This window comes from Triturus cristatus, chromosome 6 (assembly GCF_964204655.1).
Source record: "Triturus cristatus chromosome 6, aTriCri1.1, whole genome shotgun sequence".
NCBI classification, from domain to species: domain Eukaryota; kingdom Metazoa; phylum Chordata; class Amphibia; order Caudata; family Salamandridae; genus Triturus; species Triturus cristatus.
In genome coordinates this window covers 1,680,076,872-1,680,098,605 of record NC_140589.1, presented here as the reverse complement: position 1 = coordinate 1,680,098,605, position 21,734 = coordinate 1,680,076,872, and the positions used below count along the sequence as shown (strand labels likewise).

The 21,734-nt window shown below is 45.4% G+C and overlaps 1 protein-coding gene across 1 annotated transcript in view; it reads left to right on the top strand.

Moving 5' to 3' along the window:
- INTS7 (integrator complex subunit 7) overlaps positions 1–21,734 on the top strand; it is a 293,620-nt gene that overhangs the window by 234,842 nt on the left and 37,044 nt on the right. The window contains exons 17-18 of the mRNA XM_085612860.1: positions 4,349–4,481; positions 5,786–5,884. Of these exons, the coding sequence (XP_085468986.1) occupies positions 4,349–4,481; positions 5,786–5,884 (232 nt within the window). The remainder of the gene's footprint in view (positions 1–4,348; positions 4,482–5,785; positions 5,885–21,734) is intronic.

Here is a 21,734-nt window from a genome sequence, read left to right as displayed (position 1 = left end):
CGACACCACACACAGGGCCACCTCCATCCTTCCCATGCTCAAAGGAGTTATCAAGCACGCGCCGGAGGTCTTTAAAGATCCAGTCAGAGCCAGGGTCATCAACCCTCGCATAGACAAAAAATATAAGGCCGCCCCTACAGATCCTGCTACATCAGAGGGCCAGCACCACTAGATTCCCTAGTAGTGTCTACAGCACGAAAACGAGCAAGATACAGGGCCCATTATGACGAACTAGAAGCCATAATGCAACACCTCCCTGATAAATATGAAAATAGAGCCAATAACTCATTCAGGAGGGCAAAACCATCACCAATACCTCCATCCGCTGTGACCTAGATGCAGCTGACACCGCCTCTAGGGCAATTAACACCAGCGTCCTCCTCCGTCGCCATGCCTGGCTAAGGATTTCAGGTTTCAAACCAGAGGTACAAGCTTCCATCCTGAACCACCCTTTTGACCAGGAACACCTGTTCGGCCCAAAAGTAGATGAGGCCCTGAAAAAAATGAAAAAAGACAGATATGGTGAAATCTATGGGAGCCTTACAATCACACACTCCCAGGGGCTCTTTTCGCCGCTCTTCCTTTCGAAGCACATCCAGAGGCATCTCAGACACTGCTTCCACTTACTATAAAGCCCCTACCCAATCCACCTTTACAAGGGGTTACCAAAGAGGCGGCTACAGAGGCAACAATAATAAAGGCAGAGGCAAGACAAACACCTCCCGCTCTGCCTCCACCCCTGCCCAATGACTTCCCTCCACTCCCCCTAGACCATCCCACTCCGGTCGGGGGAAGACTCCACAATTTCCTTACAGTCTGGACTACCATCACCTCAGACAAATGGGTAACACAAATAATTCGGTCAGGCTATTGCCTTGAACTAACATCTACCCCCCCAAACATTCCACCCAAACATTCCCCCAATGTCACAAGAACATTTAACACTACTAAAGCAGGTGGTAATCTCCCTCCTACAAAAGGAGGCAATAGAACTAGTTCCTATCAACCAACACAATATAGGGGTTTATTCCCTATATTTTCTCATACCAAAAAGGGACAACCCGCTAAGGCCCATCCTAGACCTCAGGCCCCTGAACCAATATATCCATTCAGACCATTTTCACATGGTCACACTCCAGCAAGTACTTCCCCTGCTCTCCCAAAACGATTTCCTGGCCACTTTGGATCTCAAAGACGCCTATTTCCACATTCCTGTTCACAACGCTCACAGGAAGTTCCTCTGGTTTGTGGTGGACGGCCAACATTATCATTTCTAAGTGCTCCCATTCGGAGTCACCACAGCACCACGAGTATTTACCAAGTGCCTAGCAGTAGTGGCCGCACACCTGCGAAGACAACACATTCATGTCTTCCCATACCTAGACGACTGGCTAATAAAAGCCAGCTCATACAACCAGTGTGTACAACACACGCACGCTACTATCCAGTCACAAACTGGGCTTCACAGTAAACCACGCAAAGTCCCATCTACAACCATCCCACGTAAAACAATACCTCGGTGCCACCATAGACACCTCAAGAGCACTAGCCTACCCGAGTCCTGCCAGGATAACAAGCATTCACGCTCTACTTGCCAAATTTCTGCCACAGCACTCTCTTCCAGCTTGAGTGTTCATGCAACTAATAGGGATGATGGTCTCTTGCATATTCATAGTACCTCACGCAAGACTCAAAATGTGTCCTCTCCAAGAGTGCTTAGCGCGCCAATGGAACCAGGCCCAGGGTCAACTGACAGATCTGGTGTTGGTAGACGGTCGTACCCATCACTTTCTGCAGTGGTGGACCACCAAAAACCTTTCCAAAGGGCGACCGTTCCTGGACCCGGTTCCTCAGATAGTACTAACAGCGGACGCATCGCTCTCCGTATGGGGAGCTCACCTACTACATCACACCATACAGGGCAGGTGGACACCTCAACAGAAGTTACTCCACATCAACCATCTGGAGTTACTAGCCATATTTTTAGCCCTAAAATCTTTTCAAACACAAATCTCAGGCAAGGCAGTTCTAGTCCGCACAGACAACATGACAGCCATGTACTATATACAAAAGCAAGGAGGCACACACTCTCCGCAGCTCTCTCAGCTAGCACAGAGCATATGGAGATGGGCCGTACCCCGAAAAATCTTTCTCCTAGCCCAACATGTCCCAGGAGTCCAAAACACTACAGCAGATCTCCTGAGCAGACAAACTGAGATCCACGAGTGGGAACTCCATCCACAAGTTCTTCACCCGTACTTTCAAATGTGGGGGCATCCACAGATAGACCTCTTCGCCACCCAAGAACACGCCAAATGCCCAAGCTTCGACGCCAGGTATCCACACCCATTGTCCAAAGGCAATGCGATATGGATGAACTGGTCAGGCAGATTTGCGTACGCTTTTCCGCCTCTCCCACTCATTCCATTAGTGGTGCGCAAACTACAACAACGTTCCCTCGCACTAATCCTAGTAGCTCCCACTTGGGCCAGACAACCGTGGTACACCACACTGCTGGAACTATCAGTAGTACCGCACCAAAAGCTACACCTCTCTCCACACCTCTTAACTCGGAACCATGGAGAGATCAGACACCCGGACCCACCTCAGCTCAACCTTGCGATCTGGCTCCTGAAATCCTAGAATTTGGTTATCTAAATCTCCCCCCAGACTGTATGAACGTCCTTAGGGAATCTAGACGTCCTACCACTAGAGCTTGCTACGCAGCCAAGTGGAAACGATTTGTAGTCTATTGTCACAGCAATAACTTCAATCCCTTAGATGTGTCCATTCAACACATCATATGCTATTTACTACACTTACAAAGATGCAATCTAGCCTACACGTCTATTCGACTGCACCTTGCAGCCATAGCAGCCTACCTACAAAACAGGCAGCACCTATCACTCTTTAAAGTGCCTGCCATAAAAGCCTTCATGGAAGGCCTCAAAAGAATAATTCCCCCCAGAGTGCCACCCTCACCTGTGTGGAACCTAAACATCGTTCTCACCAGACTAATGGGGCCTCCCTTTGAACCTCTACACAAATGTGAACTTCAATTCCTAACATGGAAAACTGCTTTTCTAGTAGCCATCACGTCCCTCAGAAGAGTCAGTGAGATACAAGCACTCACCATTCAAGAACCTTTTCTGCAAATGCACCATAATAAGGTTGTTCTCCATACTAATCCAAAATTCCTCCCTAAAGTCATTTCTCCCTTTCACCTAAACCAATCTGTGGAACTACCCGTATTCTTCTTGCAACCACAAACCGTTGCAGAAAGAGCTCTCCACACACTAGATGTAAAACGAGCCTTACTCTACTACATCGAGAGAACACAACCTTTTCGCAAAACCAACTGTTCGTTTCCTTCTCACCACCACATAAAGGCAACCCCATCTCCAAATCTGGGATAGCTAGGTGGATTGTCAAATGCATTCAGATTTGCTACCACAAAGCAAAACGAACGCTACCCGTTCCCCCTAAAGCCCACTCTACACGTAAGATAGGGGCTTCCATGGCATTCTTAGGAAACATCCCCTTAGATAATATCTGCAAAGCAGCTACATGGTCAACACCGCACACTTTCACTAAACACTACTGTGTAGATGTGCAAACTAAGCAACAAGCTAGTGTGGGCCAGGCTGTACTCAAGACATTGTTTCAAACCACTGCAACAGATATTGGTGGTCGCCGCTAGGAATGGGTACTGCTATATAATCTATGCACAGTGTGTAATCTGCAGCTCATATGCCTCGAACGGCAAATGCTACTTACCAGTATGCATCTGTTCTTGGCATGTAGAGCTGCAGATCTACACACGCCCACCCGCCTCCCTGGCTACCTTTATCTGTTCCAGTTTATCTTATTTAGATACAACACACATAGGCATCTTCACTGTTTCTTACTACGCTCCATCATTTCCCTGCTGGCGAAAAACAATATGAGGATGGAGCCGAAGCCCATGCGCAATACGATCCAAAGGAGGAGCCACATACCTCGTGACTTCCAAAGACTTTCCAAGAGGAAAAACAACTGCAAACATCCGGGCCCCACACAAGATGGCGATCTATGCACAGTGTGTAGATCTGCAGCTCTACATGCCATACTGGTAAGTAGCATTTGCCTTTTCATCTTTGTAAGGTATTCAGTGCCACAATTCTTAAGTTAAGAAATAAAATGGAAACTTAAAGAAACAGAGGCTTACTTTGAAAAGTCTAAGATAATTTAATACGTTTTTTACAAACAATTGTTATTCTTTTTTTCACTAAAAACTTACAACGCTAGGAAAGAAAGCTATCCAATGCATAAATGATTGTTTTTTGCAGTAATGTTCTTGTTTCTCTAGTTTTCAGGAATACAATTTCAGTGGAGCAACACAAGCTGAGAGTGAATATGAAAGAAGGATGATGTCCATATTCAATCATGTGCTGGAGGAAGTGGAGCTCCTTAGTAGGAAATATCCCCCTGTTTCATATATGGCAAGTTAAAGTTATTAATAAGAAAAATAGCGACCAGTGCTATCCTTTACTGTCGTAAGTCCTAAAATGTCCTTTCTTGTCCGCAAGTGGAATTGGACTGAAAAAGCCCCTGGATTCATTTCTGGGTTCTGTTTCTTGATTTTGAGGGTAGTCATCTCCACATATGTTATTCATTTAGATTGACTCCCTAAATAGCAGTGCTACTTGTAAGTATGATGTAGGCCAAAATTATACATTTGGTGCGCTCTGTTGGTGTGGCCCACACTGCATCCTTATTTATACGCACCCGATTACACTAAAGAATGCGCTGAAGACACAAACTCTGATAGTTTGCGCCTGCGCTGCGGAGAGCACTCTTGTGAAAGAGAGAGATGCAGCTCGAAACAATGGCTCCATTTTCACTGTAGATGTATTGGCCGTCCGTTTGAAAAGGTGTCAGAGAACCTCCCACAGGCAGGTGTGCAGTGAGTGGCTACATGCACCTGCACAGGAGGCATGTGATCCCTGATAATACCTGGGGTGCCCTCCCAGAGGGCACTATTTTGGGGCACACTGACTGTGTCACCTTCTATGCTGTACATAATCTGTGTGCCACTTGACAGATATTTTTGTCGTATCATCTGTGTCTGTAATACTGTGTGAGCACAATGACAAAGGGTTCCCTTATTTGCGGGGTTCAAGTTCTGTGCTAGCATCTACAGCCCCTTCTGTAATATCAGTGCCATGGTGGCACAGATGTAAGGCACACACGCAGTGAACTATGATATAAGGTTTTTATTAGTTTATCTCCCCGGGTCTCTGAAGATGGTAGTGTACCTTCCCTTTTGTGTGTACTACCCTCCCACGTTTGCGCTATAAAAACCATTAAAATAAATAAACAAGGGCACTTTATATGATGTGGTCCATGGTGTGTTGCTGTTGGCAGAAAGTAATTATCATACATTCATTTTTCAAACCTGAATTAATTGTGGTGTGAAAACTGTTTAAAAAGCCCTTTAGGAGCCTGAACAATACTGTACATTTTATGGCATGCTGTTGGTCGCTAACATGATTAATAATTTTACAATTAGTCACCTAAACTGAATGTTCAGAATTAGTGTGTTTGACACTCTTCTGTGAAAACAGATCACAAAAAGTTATTTCTCTTTTCTTTTGCAATTTTTAGTGGAAGGCACAATATGTGGTGGGATTTGATTTATAGAACAAAGAATGTAATTATGTCTTTTATTTTGAATTTAAACACCTGCAATTACGTCTTTTAATTTGTCCCCCTGACACCCCCCACCCTTTTTTGTTTCTTGCAGCACACTGCCTGCTTATGCAATGGAGTTATCAGTTTGCTGAAAGTTCCCCTCTCCTTTCAAAGGTACTTTTTCCAGAAACTACAGTCTACAAGCATAAAGGTACGTAGAATGCATGCTTGTTTTCATTATGTTAATAGTTTAGCAATCCCTAACAGTTATAGAATGCCTTTTTGCCAACGATTGTTAACTCTGTCATTGATGGCCATTTCTGCATTTCAGTGCAGTAACATATGTGGGAGCCCTTGTCAAATCCTTGCTAAAACATTTGCATTGGAAACTGAGAAATACCATTAACTGTGCGTTACTGTGGTCCTGTTTGAAAGGGCTTTGACAGTCTCCACATAACATCACATTAGCCCCAGCTCTCTGTTTGAGTACCATTTGTCCAGATTCCTGCCAAAACATCCAGCCAGCCGGATATTAGTTTTGAATTCATTAGTGTTTGTTTCTTAACCAGAAAATAAAGTGTGATGTGTTTAACAATGCTCTGCTTTAAAATGATTTCAAAGCACCACATTTCTTCCCCTTATGACTGGATCTAAGGTGTTAAGTACTGCTTTCTTTATCCTACTTTTAGTCATACCCAGGTGTTGTGCAATTTAGCAACCGGTTGGGCATTTGAAAAAGTCAGGATATGAAAGTTGGATTAAGATATGACCTCTTTTCCATTGTCGGCATCCTCCCACCCACCCCTTACCTATCAGTCAGAAATCTCACAGCAATCGGTTCCTTTTTTAAAGTGGTACCGGTAAGGACGTGCATCTATGCAGCAACACAGCATGCTGCTTATTGCATAAGTACATGTATGTGGTACTAGTGAAAAAAGCTCTATAAATAGCTGTAGAAGCAGTTTCAGGTGCTGCTGCTAGGTTGTCCCCCGCAGGTTAATAATGGGAAAGAGAGTACTGACTATAAGAGTAATAGAGTGATTATAAAGGTAGCAATGTCGTTTTATTCTCCAAATAAGAGTAATCTTGTATGCATTTTTTTTTAATTTTCCCATCTTCAAAATCTGACCTTCCTACAGTTTCTATATATAGTTTTGATTTTGAATACCATAGTTTATGCAAGATTAGATAACCGCTTTAGTCTGTTCTATGGAATACAAATATATATATATAGGTATAGATACATACACAATTACTCTCCCTTCATAACAAGGAAGAAATCTAGCCACACCGGTAGGGCTATCAAGCAAGATACTTATATACGGCACCACAAAAGATAACACATTTCACCATACATCGGTCTTGGTCACATATATCAAGGTTGTGTATATATTCTACATCCGTGAATCAAAACAAGCAAAGAACGGCACTCCAAGTTGTGGATCCCAAAGGAGCTTATTTCAGGAAAGAGAAAGTCAATGCGTTTCGGTTGTCCACTTACAACCTTGTTCATGTCAATGAGCGCCATTATTATTCCACCTTTTAAAGTGTCATTTCAATACGTGCACCATCTTTAAACATGCAGGTTTTTGCATTTTTGTTGAAAATTTTCAAGGTTATTCATGCTTTTTTAAATACATTGCAATTTATATTGTATTTACAAGCAAAGTTCATTAAAGACATTTTATGCCATTAAATGAATTAGCCATATTGGCCTGTTCTATGGATATAATCATCCGCTTGTCACAATTACTTCAATTGTATTGTGCCCTTAAAAAGCATCTCCATACACAATTAAGGGCTACAGCTTGATTTTCTTCTGGACTCCTACATTTTCTTATATAATAAAATCAAGATATGCAGCCAGTGCTTGTATGTTAGTTGTGCGGCTTATCTCTCTAGACAGCCCCAGAGGATAACGCCCTGTGTATCCTGGACCACCAGAAAAAGGGAGCCACATTATCGTAATCCTACACATCTCAAGTGGGTCCTATCAAAGTGAAAGAGATGCTCTACCAAGCACATGAAAAGGTGATCTTATGTGCAGACAAAACAAAATAAAGATGAAAAATTGCAATAAAACAATAATTACTAGGCATAGTAGCACCCTAAGGGTGTGCAGTAGAGAGGCGGGCATCAACCTATACAAGTGTACATCTTACAACACATCAGAGCAATCACAAACAACGATCGCAGCTACCCAGTTGTACGACATTTTGATAAAGTCCACAGCAGCAATCCCACTGAGTTGATATTTAGCTGTGTAATGCACATACCCAAGAACAGAAGAGGGGAGGACGGGGAAAAGGCACACCATAGCCTAGAAACACGTTTCATATTGGAGGCATATAGCAAAGTACCACACAGGTTTAATATGGATGAAGAGCTGTACACCTGTCTAGGTTGACGCCAGTCTCTCTATTGCACACCCTTAGTGTGTTACTATGCCTAGTATTGAATGTTGTATTGTTATTTTACATCTTTAATGTGTTATGTTTGCACAGTTTTGCATATAAGATCACTGTTTCATGTGCTTGGTACTGGGACCTGTTTCAAGGTTTTGTGTTACTATAGTTGCCCTAAGTGGGAAGGGTAAGCTCAGACATGGGTCCCTTGCTCACTGTGCAACTGGATTCAAGCTAGCCTGGCTGATATGGGATGGTGCCCAGAAACCGGCCCCAATGATGCTTGTTTCTGGTCCAGGGAGGACCTGGCTTGGCAGTGCGGGCTGGACTGTTCCCATGGGGAGCAGGCTCAAGACTGATTTGCATATGGGTGCGTCCAAACTGGGGTGGCTAAGTGAGCAAGAAAACGATGGATTTAACCCAGATCTGTGGCTAGGGTGAATGTTTGATATGTTCTGTATTCTGTCCATCATCTTCTTGTGTTGCTGATGTCATTTTGAAACCCATTTAAGCTGGCTGATATGTTTGTTCATTGGTGTGAGTCGGAAAGTTTGAACTCCTATCATTCCTACCTTTTTGATGATCTACTCGTCACACTGTCTCTTTCCCAGGAGGGCCTAGCAGTGACTACACGAAGAGGTTATTTAGCTCCTCTATCTTCCCTAGTGCGTTCTCCCACCAGCCTTCCTTAAGTCTCCAAGAGTGGAGCGTTTCTTGGTAGGCTTCTTCTACTTGTTTTCCTCCCATTCTGTTAATTGTTCTTTAGTAGATTTGAATCTTGTGTGAACATTCCTTATAGTCTGTGCCATTGAAATTTTGTGGCAGAGGAGGTCCAAATTATGCTGCAGAGCTGACTAAAGTATGCAGCAAAAAAGGCCACATTATGCGTCATAATGTGGCACATTTTATGATAGTGTTACTTTCTTATTTTATCATTTGTTTTCATAGCTTAGCACTGTCTGGGAAAAGGTTTCACCTCATTAGCACTCGTTTAACACACAAATACAGCAATAGGCAAAAATAAGGGGAGCAGTCATCCTTTGCAAATAGCCTCCCACTGCACATCAATATATGTTGCTGCATTTTTAGTAAACATTTGATCCGTTTGAGCAGGACATTTTGTTTTGTGTGAAAATCCAGGTTGTACAGCAGATTGTGAATTATGTGGCAAATCCTTAATTATGCGGACAATGCTGCATCCACAAAATTGGCCCGCTTATGGAATTCCTATTTGAGCCATTGTACAGCTGCACAGTTCAACTGTTTTCTGAGTGGCTGTAATTTCAGCCAGTAGGAATGGTTAACTTCAGTCCCTTTCATCGGACCATGTATCACAATATTCTCACTGGATAAGCTAGCTCTTCTCACCTAACAGTCTTTCTCACCAAAAGTGGTATCTATCTTGCATATAGGCCAGTCTATAACTCTTCCAGCCTACAACTCTTCCAGCCTACCTCCCTCATTTCAGAGGAGGAGCGACTGCATAGACTGAACCCCAATCAATAAAGTGCTCGGGTGGCACAAGAGGCGTGTGCTTCTACTTTCTGTACTCCTGGCGCGCTTTGTTATTAGTGTAGGGTCCACTGGTACTTGCACAGCCCCCTCTGTAGTACAGATTGAGCCTGCACACATATAGCCCTGGCTATAGGGACATTCCCTTATTCCTTATTAGCATGGGATCATGTCTCCATGCTAATGGAAGAAACACATTGCCTTTCCGCCCAATCTGTATTGAGCATGCGGGAGGCTGTAATATCAGCGCAGTGCCGCCTCAACGGCAGGCCTAGGACTGAAAGGCACTGGCTGGGAGCATCAAGCAGAAGAGAGCAGCTGCCCCCCCCCTATTGAGGGTGGTGCTGAGTCCAGATACAGTTCTCACCCAATGAATGGCGTCGCTGCGGACTGGTACAGCACATAAGCGGCACGACGAGGCCCTCTGAAGGCCCTGGTACCCAGCAGAGAAAAGTAGCATGAATACTCACTGCTGACCTACTGCAGTGCATCCCTTGGGGTGCATAGGGGTGACAAGCAATGATAGGGAAAGCAGATGCCTGGCAATCAAAGCTGTCCTTTGTGCAGCGCAGGCCTCTCCGTGGGTTACCCCCTCGGAGGAAGAATAGACAGAGTTAAATCTGGATTCCACGTCCACACAAGAACCGAACATTCGCAAGATGTTTAAAGACCTTAAACAGTCACTCTCTGCCATTGACCTAAAAATTGACTGTCTGACAGGCTAAAAGATAAGGTATCTGGCCATGATGAACTTAGTCACTTAGGGCTATGAAAAGCAAGTGTAAGCGCTTGGAACAACAATGGAGGATGGAGTATGACACCTCCGCCAAAATGACATATAAGAAATCTTTGAAGGTTATGCATAAACTCATGAAGGAGGCAAGGAGAGATCACATTGCCAAGTGTATTGACACCTCCGACAAACCGGGCAAGGCTATCTTTAAGGTGGTCAACTCTTTCCTCAAACCCCGCGAGCTGGTCATCGACGCCCAGTCATCTATGGCATTGTGCGAGAGAATCTCAATTTTTTTTGATAAAATCAGTAAGGTCTATAATTCCTTTTCTGATACAGCGACTACGGTTAAATCCGACGTGGTAGCTAGGAACATTTCCCTGCCTCTCCTCTCTTAATTCACCAGGGCTGTAAGTCTGGCTCGCCGGAAAATCCGTGCCCCCCCAAACTTTGGAAAGATTTGGCAACTTCCACGAGCAATGCGCTGTCCAAAATCTGGAACACCTCCCTTTCCTCTGGCACTTTCCCTGATCTCTGGGAGCATGCCACTTTACTTCCCCTTAAAAAGAAACCAAATATAGATTCAGAGTAACTGAACAATTATAGACCCATTTCTCTATTGCCAGCCCCAGCAAAAATGCTGGAAAAGGTAGTGCAGCGGCAATTGGCCAATTTCATCGAAAGCCACAATATTCTGCACGATACCCAATCCAGTTTTCGAGCTGGGTTCAGCACAGAGACGGTGCTATTAGAGGTAGCTGATTAATACAGAATGGCATTGGATTCAGGGGCATCAGCCATTCTGCTGCTCCTGGATCTCTCTGCAGCATTCGATACTGTGGACCACTCTATACTGAAGCAACGTCTTCTGGACAGCAGGGTTAATGGCACAGCCCTGGCCTGGCTGAACTCTTTCCTCCACTTGCGTACTCAAAGGGTGGCCCTACAACTGTATCAGTTCACCCGCAAGCATTTATGGTGCGGGGTGCCACAGGGGTCGGCTCTAAGTCTGCTACTGTTCAACACATATCTGGCCCCCCTATTTACTCTGATAGCCAACTCGGGAGTGAAGGCAATTTCCTACGCCGATGACACCCAGTTGGTCTTCCCGTTCAATGATCAAACTGAATACTCTTTTAAGTGCTTCAGAGGCTGCTTAAAAGATATAGCAGGCTGGATGAATAACAATAAACTCAAATTGAATGCCGATACAACTGGTGTTCTTCGGCAAAACCCAGCCTCCAGCTGCAGACCTGTGGTGGCCTGAGGAAATGGGATTGCAACCTATACCAGAGGGATATGTTAAAAATCTGGGTGTAACATGGCAGGTGGATTTATCCTTCTCTGCCCAAATTCAGCAGGTCACAGCTGCCTGCTTCAGTAGCTTGAGAAACCTGTGAAAATGTATACATCTGCTGCCTGAGAGCTGTTGCAGGACCGTAGTCCACGCAACAGTAACTGCCTGCCTAGACTACGCAAACAGCTTCTATATCGGTTTACCGGCCTACCTGGTTCAGAAACTCCAAATGGTCCAAAATGCGGCTGCGAGATTAATCAAATGTGTTCCTTTTCAGCAACACATCTCTCCGCATATTAGAGAACTACATTGGCTTCCAGTATCCAAGAGAATCAAATTTAAGGCCTTGACCCTTGCATTTTGGGCTTTTCACGGATTGTGCCCTTCGTATCTGAAACAGAGGCTGGGTGTCTACACGCATTCGCGTGCTTTGAGATCCTGCTCCCAGAAACTTCTTTGCAATCCTCGAGTGAAGAAAATCCGCCTGGGTGGTAGATCCTTTGTTTGGAGCGTCCAAGCTGTGGGATTCCCTTCCTAACTCCTTGCGTCAGATCTCTTCCGAAACACAATTTAGGAAGGCAGTTAAAACCTGGCTTTTTAATCTGGCTTCATTTGTAGTGATTTGATCATTGCCTGCCTCCTGTGTGTCACTTATCTCTTCTAGCCCCGGGACACCTCCTAGGAGGTAGCTGTTCGCGCTCAATAAATGACTGTATTATTATTATTATAAACGCATCGCGGAAGTCGAACAACGTACATCAGCAGTGGGGGATGAGGGGGCTGCCACGCTGTAAAAGCAGCTCTGTATGAAAAAGTCCTGGAAGTCATCAGGAATAAGAACGAAGACCTAGAAGCTAGGTCCAGGCGCAACAACCTGTGGGAATCCCGGAGTCCACAGCCATGACCTGTGTTGAGGACTATATGGAAGAAATGCTACGCTCCCTGTATGGCGACTCCCTATCAGCAGTCTGCATAGTAGAAAGAGCCCACGGAGCTCTCGGCCCCAGGCCCCCTTTGAAACCGATAATAGCTTGTTTACTAAATTACAGGGACCAGGACACTGTACTGCGCAGGTCCAGAGAACCGCAAGAAACGATGTACCAGGGCAAAGCTGTCATGTTCTACCCAGACTTTACCCTGACTATACAGGCCGCTAGAAGAGAGTTTATGCCAGTGAAAAGAATGTTACAGAAACAGGACATTAAAATACTCCTTGCTCTATCCTGCAAAACTATGCATCTTCCACTCAGGTAAAACAACATACTTTACCGATCTGAAACTAACTGCCAAATTTGCCTTAAATCTTCGACCACCCAAACAGCCTTCGCGCGGAGAGAAACAGAGAGGTAGGAGAACCTCTCAGCGAGAACAGTTATCTCACTGCCTGAACTGTGTTGGCATATTGATCCATGAGCTTTTGGAATGGGTGGTGGACACCCCCACTTGTTCTCTTTTCATGATGGTCTCACCCTCTCAGAATGTTCCTATCTTGAGTTGTTCTGTCTGCCTTGCTGACAGCGGGGATCTCCCCGCTGTGCTTATTATGTCTAGCCACCCAGCTTTCACCAGCTGGGACACGCTGGGCCCCTAGTTGTTTCCCCTCTGGGATGAGTCCTAATCGGTTTCTGCTAGTTGTCCACTTGTGGCCGCATTGGGATAGGGGCATTGCTTTTCAGCAAAGTTGGGTAGCTGTAGTGGGAGGTGGGTGATGTTACTGGGGTTTGGGCCGTCTGCATTCGCTTTGTTGTCTTCCTCCCCCCGCCCCCTTTTACTTTTTCCCTCCTTCTCTGGCCTCCTTCTGCCACACACCAGTAGTTGCTAAAGTTACAGGCATGCAGGATATTCTGCAACTGAACGTATGGGCGCGCATGCTGAAAATGTGACTACCTTGAAAGAAGTGACGTGGAATGTCCGTGGCCTGAATGACTGCAGGAAAGTAAGGCTGGTTGTGGCATTTCTTAATCGGCGTGGGGTGGATATATGCTTCCTACAAGAATTGCACTTGATGGGAGCCAACTGCGAGCGCCTTCGAGCGGGATGGATGGGAGAGAAATTTGTTGCAAGCTACTCCAATTATGAGAGGGAGACTGTGATTATCCTCAGGAAAGGGTTTACCCTGGCGCCCTCTTACTGCGCTCTATGACCCACAAGGGAGATACGTAATATTAGCAGGGGTGCTACCCAATTAGGCTGGTCTTGGTATACAGGCCCAGTGTGGATGACCCAGATTTCTATGGCGAGGTGTGGCGACTGGTTGAGACGCTTGGTCCAGGTGCGGTTCTGTGGGGAGGGGACTTTTATGTAATATTGGACAGGGACAGATCGGGGGATTCTCGTCGCGCCCACCTGCGGGCAGCGGCACTGTTGCAGACTATTATGACTGTTTATGGCTTGGTGGACATCTGGCGCCACCGCCACATGCACAAAGCGGAAGGCACTTGCGTGTCTTCGGCGCATAACACCTGGTCCAGAATTGACTTTTGGCTAACCTCGAAGGACATAGTAACATGGGTTTCAAAGGTCACCCACCTCACTCGAACCCTATCTGATCATGCTCCGGCATTGTTCGAGTTCTCATTACCAGGCGTCCTTAACAGAGCTTTTAGCTGGAGATTCCGATCAGGAGCTCTTCGAGACCAAGTTTTTAGAGACTCGATTCGTTCTGCCATAGTGGAATACTTTGCAATGAATGAGGGCACGGTGGAATCCCCCTCCACTCTGGGAGGCATTTATATCTGTTATCAGGGGTGAATGTATCGCCGGGCAAGTGGTTGTGCTGAGCTCATTGCGAGGGGACCTCAGGGGCCTCGTGGGAGAAATTTGGGAGCTCGAAACGGAACACCTCCAACCAGACGGTGATCCTCAGGAACATTAGTGGAAAAACTGCTGAATTTGAAGAAGCAACCCAAAGGGAAACACACTATCTAGGAAAAGAGGCACGCGCCAGAAGGTATGGTGAGGAAGACCAAGCTGGAAAAACATTGGCTGGTCTTCTTAAAAAGCCATGGGCCAACGACTACATTAGCGAGCTACGTACTACAGACAACAAGATGGTGATCGGGCAGAACGCTGTCCAAGCGTAAATGCTATCTTTTTACTCTTCACTATATGCCGCAAGACAATCTGACACCCACCCTAATCTGAACCCCTTTCTTTTTTTTTGTCTTTTTTTTTTTTTACATATTTTTATTATTTTCAAGCATACAGCATACCATCAGTACAAGGCAATTACATTGTCATTATGCTGGTTATATTCGGTGGGAGATCCTGCACCTTGGGTTTTAAATGTCCAATACAAACGTCTATGCAGGATGACTATAGAAGATAGGTACACATCTATGTAGACACATATCCGTCACATTATCGATGCATCCAATGTAGCTCCCAGCATTTATACCTTTTGACGTATCCTGTACCGTGTGCAGACGGCGTGTCCGTAACATCTATGATATAACAATAAACCAACTACATTCAAATATACACCCCCTAACCTCTCCCTCCAGTCCTACACATGCTCATGCGGTCTAGGCTATGACCCTGATGTGCATTGGGGGCTCTTGAGAAAACTGCATATTATAAATATTGGTCTTGTTAAATGTCGTGACATGATGTCCGGGGAACGAACTCCGCATTACGCCTTCTATTGTGTGTGTGACTAGGGCTACTGTACTGGTCTATGTCCACAGCTTTAAGCGCCTCCAACATGACATCCCATTCTAACGCTATTGGGACTTTGCGTAGGCCTCGGAGCTCCTCTCTGCGAATGGCAGCACTCTCAGCACTATGCCAGCAGATCAGCTCAGTGTGCCAGGCGTTTTCTTTATGAGCCTTCTTCGACTTCCAGCGCATTGTAACGGCACGTATCGCTAAAAGGAGTGCCAGATCAACAAAACAGTATTGTACTTTATTCTTGGAGACGTGTTTGTACAGACCTAAAATGCAGTTCTCTACAGTATTTGGTATATCTCGATGTGTGGCCGTTTTGATAATTTGCCTGACTGCATCCCAGTACTCCCGCAAGTTTGGGCATGACCATTACATATGTACAAGTCCGACCCCTTCTGCCAGGCACCTAGGGCAGTGGTGCTGTGTCTGCGGAAACATTTTGTCTAGTTTATGGGGGGTGAGATAAGCCCTGTGTAGTATCATGGTTTGGATAAATTTAAATTTGGCATTCCTCGACACTTTCTTGTGGTGTTCCACAATAGTCGCCCATTCCTTATCCCCCAAATCTCTCCCTGTATCTCCCATCCACGTTGTACGCAACGGAGTGAGGTCAACCTCTGTACATGGGAGCGGATCCCTGTGTATAGCCACTTAATAAGGTGTCTGCCTCTTCCCATGTAATAGAGCATCTTGACCAGGTCGTGCGTGGGGGGGGTTCCTGTCTCTGCGGGGCCCAGTTAATTTTCAAATATTGTGTCAGTGCAGCGTGCAATAAATATAAATGTGCTGGTGCCCCCATTTCATTAACAAAAGTATCATGGTCCAGCAACATCCCGTCCCCAAATAGATCAGCCACCGTACCGATCCCTACTTCCAGCCACGGTGCTAGTCTACGCTTGGTGAGGTGGCCATCCATCAGTGGGATTCCCAATAATGGAATGTTGCCAGCGTAAGCCGGGTGCGCACATGTATATTGTAGTGCTACTTACCAGCACTGGAGCGCGGTGCGCAGTAGTGGATGGAGGCATTTTCTGATCTTGCTAGTAGGTAACAACAGGGTATGTAAGTTTCCACGGTCTATATCTCTGTCCGTGTATCCTATCTCCTGTAAATTACGCCCAGCGGTCCAATAGGACAGCCATTGCAATTGACAGGCATAATAGTACGCTCTTAGATCAGGAACACCCAGTACTCCCCTACGCGTGGCAAGTTGTAGTTTCTTAAGGCTGATACGCCGTCTCCCGGATCCCCATATGAGATCAGTTAGCAAGGTATTCATCAGTTTGAATGTGGTATTATAAAAGGCAGGTTAGTAAAATAATAAATCAAGCACGGAAGAACCACCATTTTCGCTAAAGCCGCCCTACCCATGACTGACAGCAGCAGCGTAGTCCAGAAGGCCAGTCAGTCAGTCAGTCAGTCAATAAGTCTTTATTCGATTAACATCATAAAAGACATTCTATACAAGTTAAAAACCGTTCATATAAAATACAATTCATATTACAATACAAGATAAAAATTCTAAAATCATGTAAGATGTTTCATAGTGAACAAATGATTAAGACATAATGACAACATAATAAAATACAGTGAAAGACGCGCCAGTCTAACCTAATAGTCCATAGTGATGGCGCTAATTAAAACAGCTGAGGCCATATGAGACAGATATCACAACTTGAGTTTCCGTACCCTAAAAATCCATGCCCAACTAATGAATTTGGCAACACCTATTACTACAGGTTTTGATGTGTCTGTTTTCAAAATTCTACTAGCAACCTGTGCAGAACGAGTGCTCATTAATCTGCAAACAGGTCGAAGCCAAACACGTCGAGGAAGTAGGTAAGTTGGACAACAGAAAAGAAAATGGTCCATAGATTCGATCATATCTATACAGAAGGGGCACTTATCACTACCAAGAGGACTCCAGCTTTTGGTGAGTCCTCGCAGTGGTAGGGCGCCCACTCTAATCTGATGATACAGTTTACGATCAAAATGTTTCAAAATGGTGTCCCAATAACCCTCATAAACAGACTCATCCTTAAATGCAAAAAATGTGGCAGTCATTGAGGTGCCCATAAGGGAGGCAAATCTCCTATTCTTAATAAAGCACCAATAGGCATCCTTTAGGACATTTTTCGGCGGGAAAACTACAGGATCTGGGTTAGCCCAAAGGTCACCCATCCCAAGGTCAATCAACAGGGTTTTAATACCAGACAACCATGGTATCCTGTGCGAACCCTCCAGCCCTTTAACCTCCAAGAGGGCTTTAGCATAAATAGATAATTCAGGTGTAGTCCACAGGTGACGCCAAAACGCCAGGGGTCTATACCCTGCCAAGTCCTCTAGAGGCTGAATTCCCAGGTCATATAGTAAAGGAATGCGCGGAGTAGATTGCGGAAGCCCTATTGCTGACCGGAGAAATTTGTTCTGGGCAGTCATCAATTTGGACAGGTTACTAAAGCCCCAAATTTCAGCACCATATAAAATGGCAGGAAGAATCTTGGAGCCATAAATCTTCATTAGGGGAGCTATTGGTTTTGTTAGAGAATGTTTATGCTCTTTCAACAAAGCTCCACCTAATTGGGCATGTTTAAGGGCGAGAAGATCCAGCTGCATGTCTCGCTAAAGGTGACCCCTAAATAAGTAAACACAGCCGTTTGATCCAAACTGACACCACCCAGACATACCCGCGCATTAGTGCGCCTAGGGCCTCGAAAGACCATGAACTTGGTCTTCCCAACATTTATTTCCAACACTGAGACAGGGCTAACTGCAAGCCCTGTCTTGTCTTCGAAATCAGAAGAGTATCGTCTGCGAACATGAGTAGGGGAATCTTCATTCCAGCCAGGGAGGGTGCATCGGTTGGGTTGTTGGAGAAATAGTTTATAACCCTATTAATGAATAGTGAAAACAAAGTGGGGGCGAGCACACACCCTTGGCGAACACCTTTGGACACTTTAAATCTGTCCGTCACCTCCCCTGGTTTGCCCCAACAAACACGGGCATACGTATTATCATAAATAATAACCAGGAAGGATACCAATTCTTTTGGCATGCCCATCTCCAAAAGTGCTTCCTATCGCTTGACCCTCGGTACAAGGTCAAACGCGGACCGTAGGTCCACGAAAGCTGCGTAAAGCTTACCACCCCCCAAGAAAACTTCCTTCCAATAAAGGAGTACTACTCTAAATGCTTGGTCCAGGGTGTGAACGAAACCCCGCCTGAAGAGGGGACAACACATTAAAATCAGTCATCCAGGATTGTATACGACCCAGTACAAGACGGGCTATAATTTTTTGTACTGCGTCAATAAGACTAATTGGTCTATAATTGGCCGGGGCAGAGCGATCGCCTTTCTTATAGATCGGCAATATCTCAGCCCTAAGCCATGAGTCAGGGACAGCAGCACCACCCGCGAGGGCATTTGCTAGCACAGTCAGGTACGGGATCCATACATCTTGCTCCTGGATGAATAGATCAGCAGGGATACAATCGGGACCCGGGGCCTTACCACTCTTAATACATTTTAGAACAGACTTAACTTCACAGGGGGAGAATTCCAAAGGGTTTTCAACATCAATTGGACAAATGTTATTATTAGCCACCCTATCACCAACCTTAAACTGTTCCTCGAAATACGCTACCCACTGCTGTGGCTCAACGTGGTTAGTGGGCCGAATATCCGAGGAGCAGTTGCCCCATTTAAGAAGATGCCAAAATTGGACCATGTTACGGTCATGACAAGCCTTGTATAGATCTCTCCAGCGGTCCTCATCCCAATTTTGCTTGGCCTTAAGTTGGGCAGTTTTATATGCAGTCCTACATTTTTGAACGGTGGTGGGAGAACTAGATTTAATGGCCTGTATCAGGGCACTTTGGGCCAGTCTACAGTCCTTGTTGAACCATGTGCAGGATCTCAACTCTTTGCCTTTACCGATGGATGGAGAGGTTCTAACAAAAAATGATTTAAGTTCGGCAAAAAGCATGTTATGAATATCCCGTATATTATCCATGATCAAATCTTGAGACTTCAACTGGTTGAGGGTTGCCATGGTATTGCTGACCAATAGCCGCCCGGGAAGTCTCACAAGTGGCGATTTTCGGCCATCTCACCCTTCTTAAATCGTTTGTGAGAATAACATCCATAGAGGTACGGCCATCAAGAATAGTAGGAGGGCCAGTAAAACTATTGTCATTAATACAGAGAACAAGAGGGTTATGATCACTCTCAACTCTACTTACTACCACCATATCACCAATGAGCGACCACAACTCCAGATTGACTAAAATATAGTCAATTCGGCTCCCAGTTCTACCATTATCAAAGGTCATCCTCCCCAACCTATCCGATTTTGTTCGCCCATTAACTGCTCTCATACCCTGGTTTAAACATAAGCCTTTCATGAACAGGGCCGCTTGTGTCCACTTTCTTACAGGTTCCAGCTCTAGCTGGGGAACACCCCAGAGAGAATCTTCATCCTCTGTGAAATCCCCACTATCGACACCCAAGGGCTCAAAACAGACATTAAAGTCTCCAGCCACAATCTTATTGATGTATTTTAATTCGGACCCTAAATAGTTCTCCAAAAGGAGACAAGTGGGTGAACATTTACCTCCCGGGAGGCCCCTAACATAGATGTTTATTATGAGGAGATTAAGGCCATTAGGAGATTGAACCCTGATGATCAAAATATCTGGACTATCGATTGGGACCTCTGCCACAGTGACACCCCCACATTGTCGGACCCAGGTGGTTAAACCACCCATCGGTCTACCCCTATGGCCCTTAACAGCAGGTTTGAAGAAATTCAAAAAGCCAGTATGGAAGTGGGGGACCATTGCCCAGGTCTCTTGAAATGTCCATATCTCGAAATCGTCGATAAAAGTGGCCCAATCAGGAATATCAAGCCTGGACCCCAACCCTGCGATGTTCCATGAACCCAATTTCAGTGGCGAATTTACAAGACCAGTTTCCACCACCTGTCCTGGGACAACCAAGAGGTCAGTCATTTTAGCAGAAAAAGGCTGTATAGGAACAGAGAGGTTAGTCATGCAAGAAGCAACACTAGGAGGTGGTAACATAATAATATCCGGGCTCTGTTGACAAAAAAGACCCGGAGCCACAGGATCAGTCAGTAGGGGACAAACAGAGCTAGCCATACGTCAATCATTATCCTCCAATGTTGAGAGGATATCAAAGCGATTGGTGGTCGCAATGGGCTGATTAGACCTTACTGGAAGACTTGAGAAAGCACGATTATACCGCATAGGCTGAATACATCCTGGCTTATAAAAGAAACCCAATGGGAGAATTTTAATCGAATTAAATGCTGAAGGTTGGTGGAAAGCGGCTTCCAAAATGTATTCGACCAGAGCCGGGGACCTAAAACTCAACACCACACAATCCCCAGGTAGAGACTTATAAGACTGACCAATCCAGTTGATGCGCCTAACCATGTTGAAATTATCAAACAAGGACTTGCTATTCCCAATTTTAGAGCTCAAGTAATGCAGGGATTTATTCTTAAGGTTTGACCAATGTTCATAGGTTCCTTCCAAGAGTGGTGGAACATTAGCCAAGACTATGGAATAAGGGGTGGCTTGGGGAGGAAGATGTAAGTTGGGAAGGGTTGTAGGGGCTCCTGCTCCCACCCCCTCATTACCAGCCCTATTACTCAGGGGGGGATACTAGATCTCAATGCTCGAAGTAAGTTACCATCTAACATATCGGCAGGCGTCCTGTATACCTGAATTCCCAGGTATTTAAAGGTATGTTGAGAAACCTGGAGCCTTGCATCACCGAACTCAATGTCAGCGGGACCTGTCCGTTCTGTGAATAAAAATACATGGGACTTGCTGCGTTGATGGCAAGGCCTGAGATCGACTCAAAGTGACGAAATACCTCATAAAGCGGACCGAGGGAAAGTCGGAGATACACAATGATGTCATCCACGTAAGCCGAAGAGAGGTGCGTTATGTTTCCTATCTTTATGCCCATATCCAGTAAGTCCATTCGCACCTTTAGTGCCAACGGTTCGAGGGCCAGTATGAATATGAGAGGTGATAAGGGGCATCCCTGCCTTGTCCCTCTATATATCGGGTATTCTGCTGATATGTGACCACCGGTACGTGCACGTGCTGTAGGAGCATCATACAATAGCCGTAACCAGGCCACATAGCCTGCCGGTATCCCAAACCTCTCCAAGGCCCGGAACATATAGTTCCAGTTTACCGAGTCAAACGCCTGACTTAGGTCCAATGAGATACACCCTGCATGGTCATATTGACTTGGGGCGTCCGTTAGGAGGTGGTGGAGTTTCCTGATATTCAACGACGTGCTGCAGGATGGCAGAAAACCAGTCTGGTCTATATTGATCAGTTTAGACAGGGAGGGCAATAACTGATTTGCTAACACCTTTCTGAGTATTTTGTACTCTGTGGGCAGTAA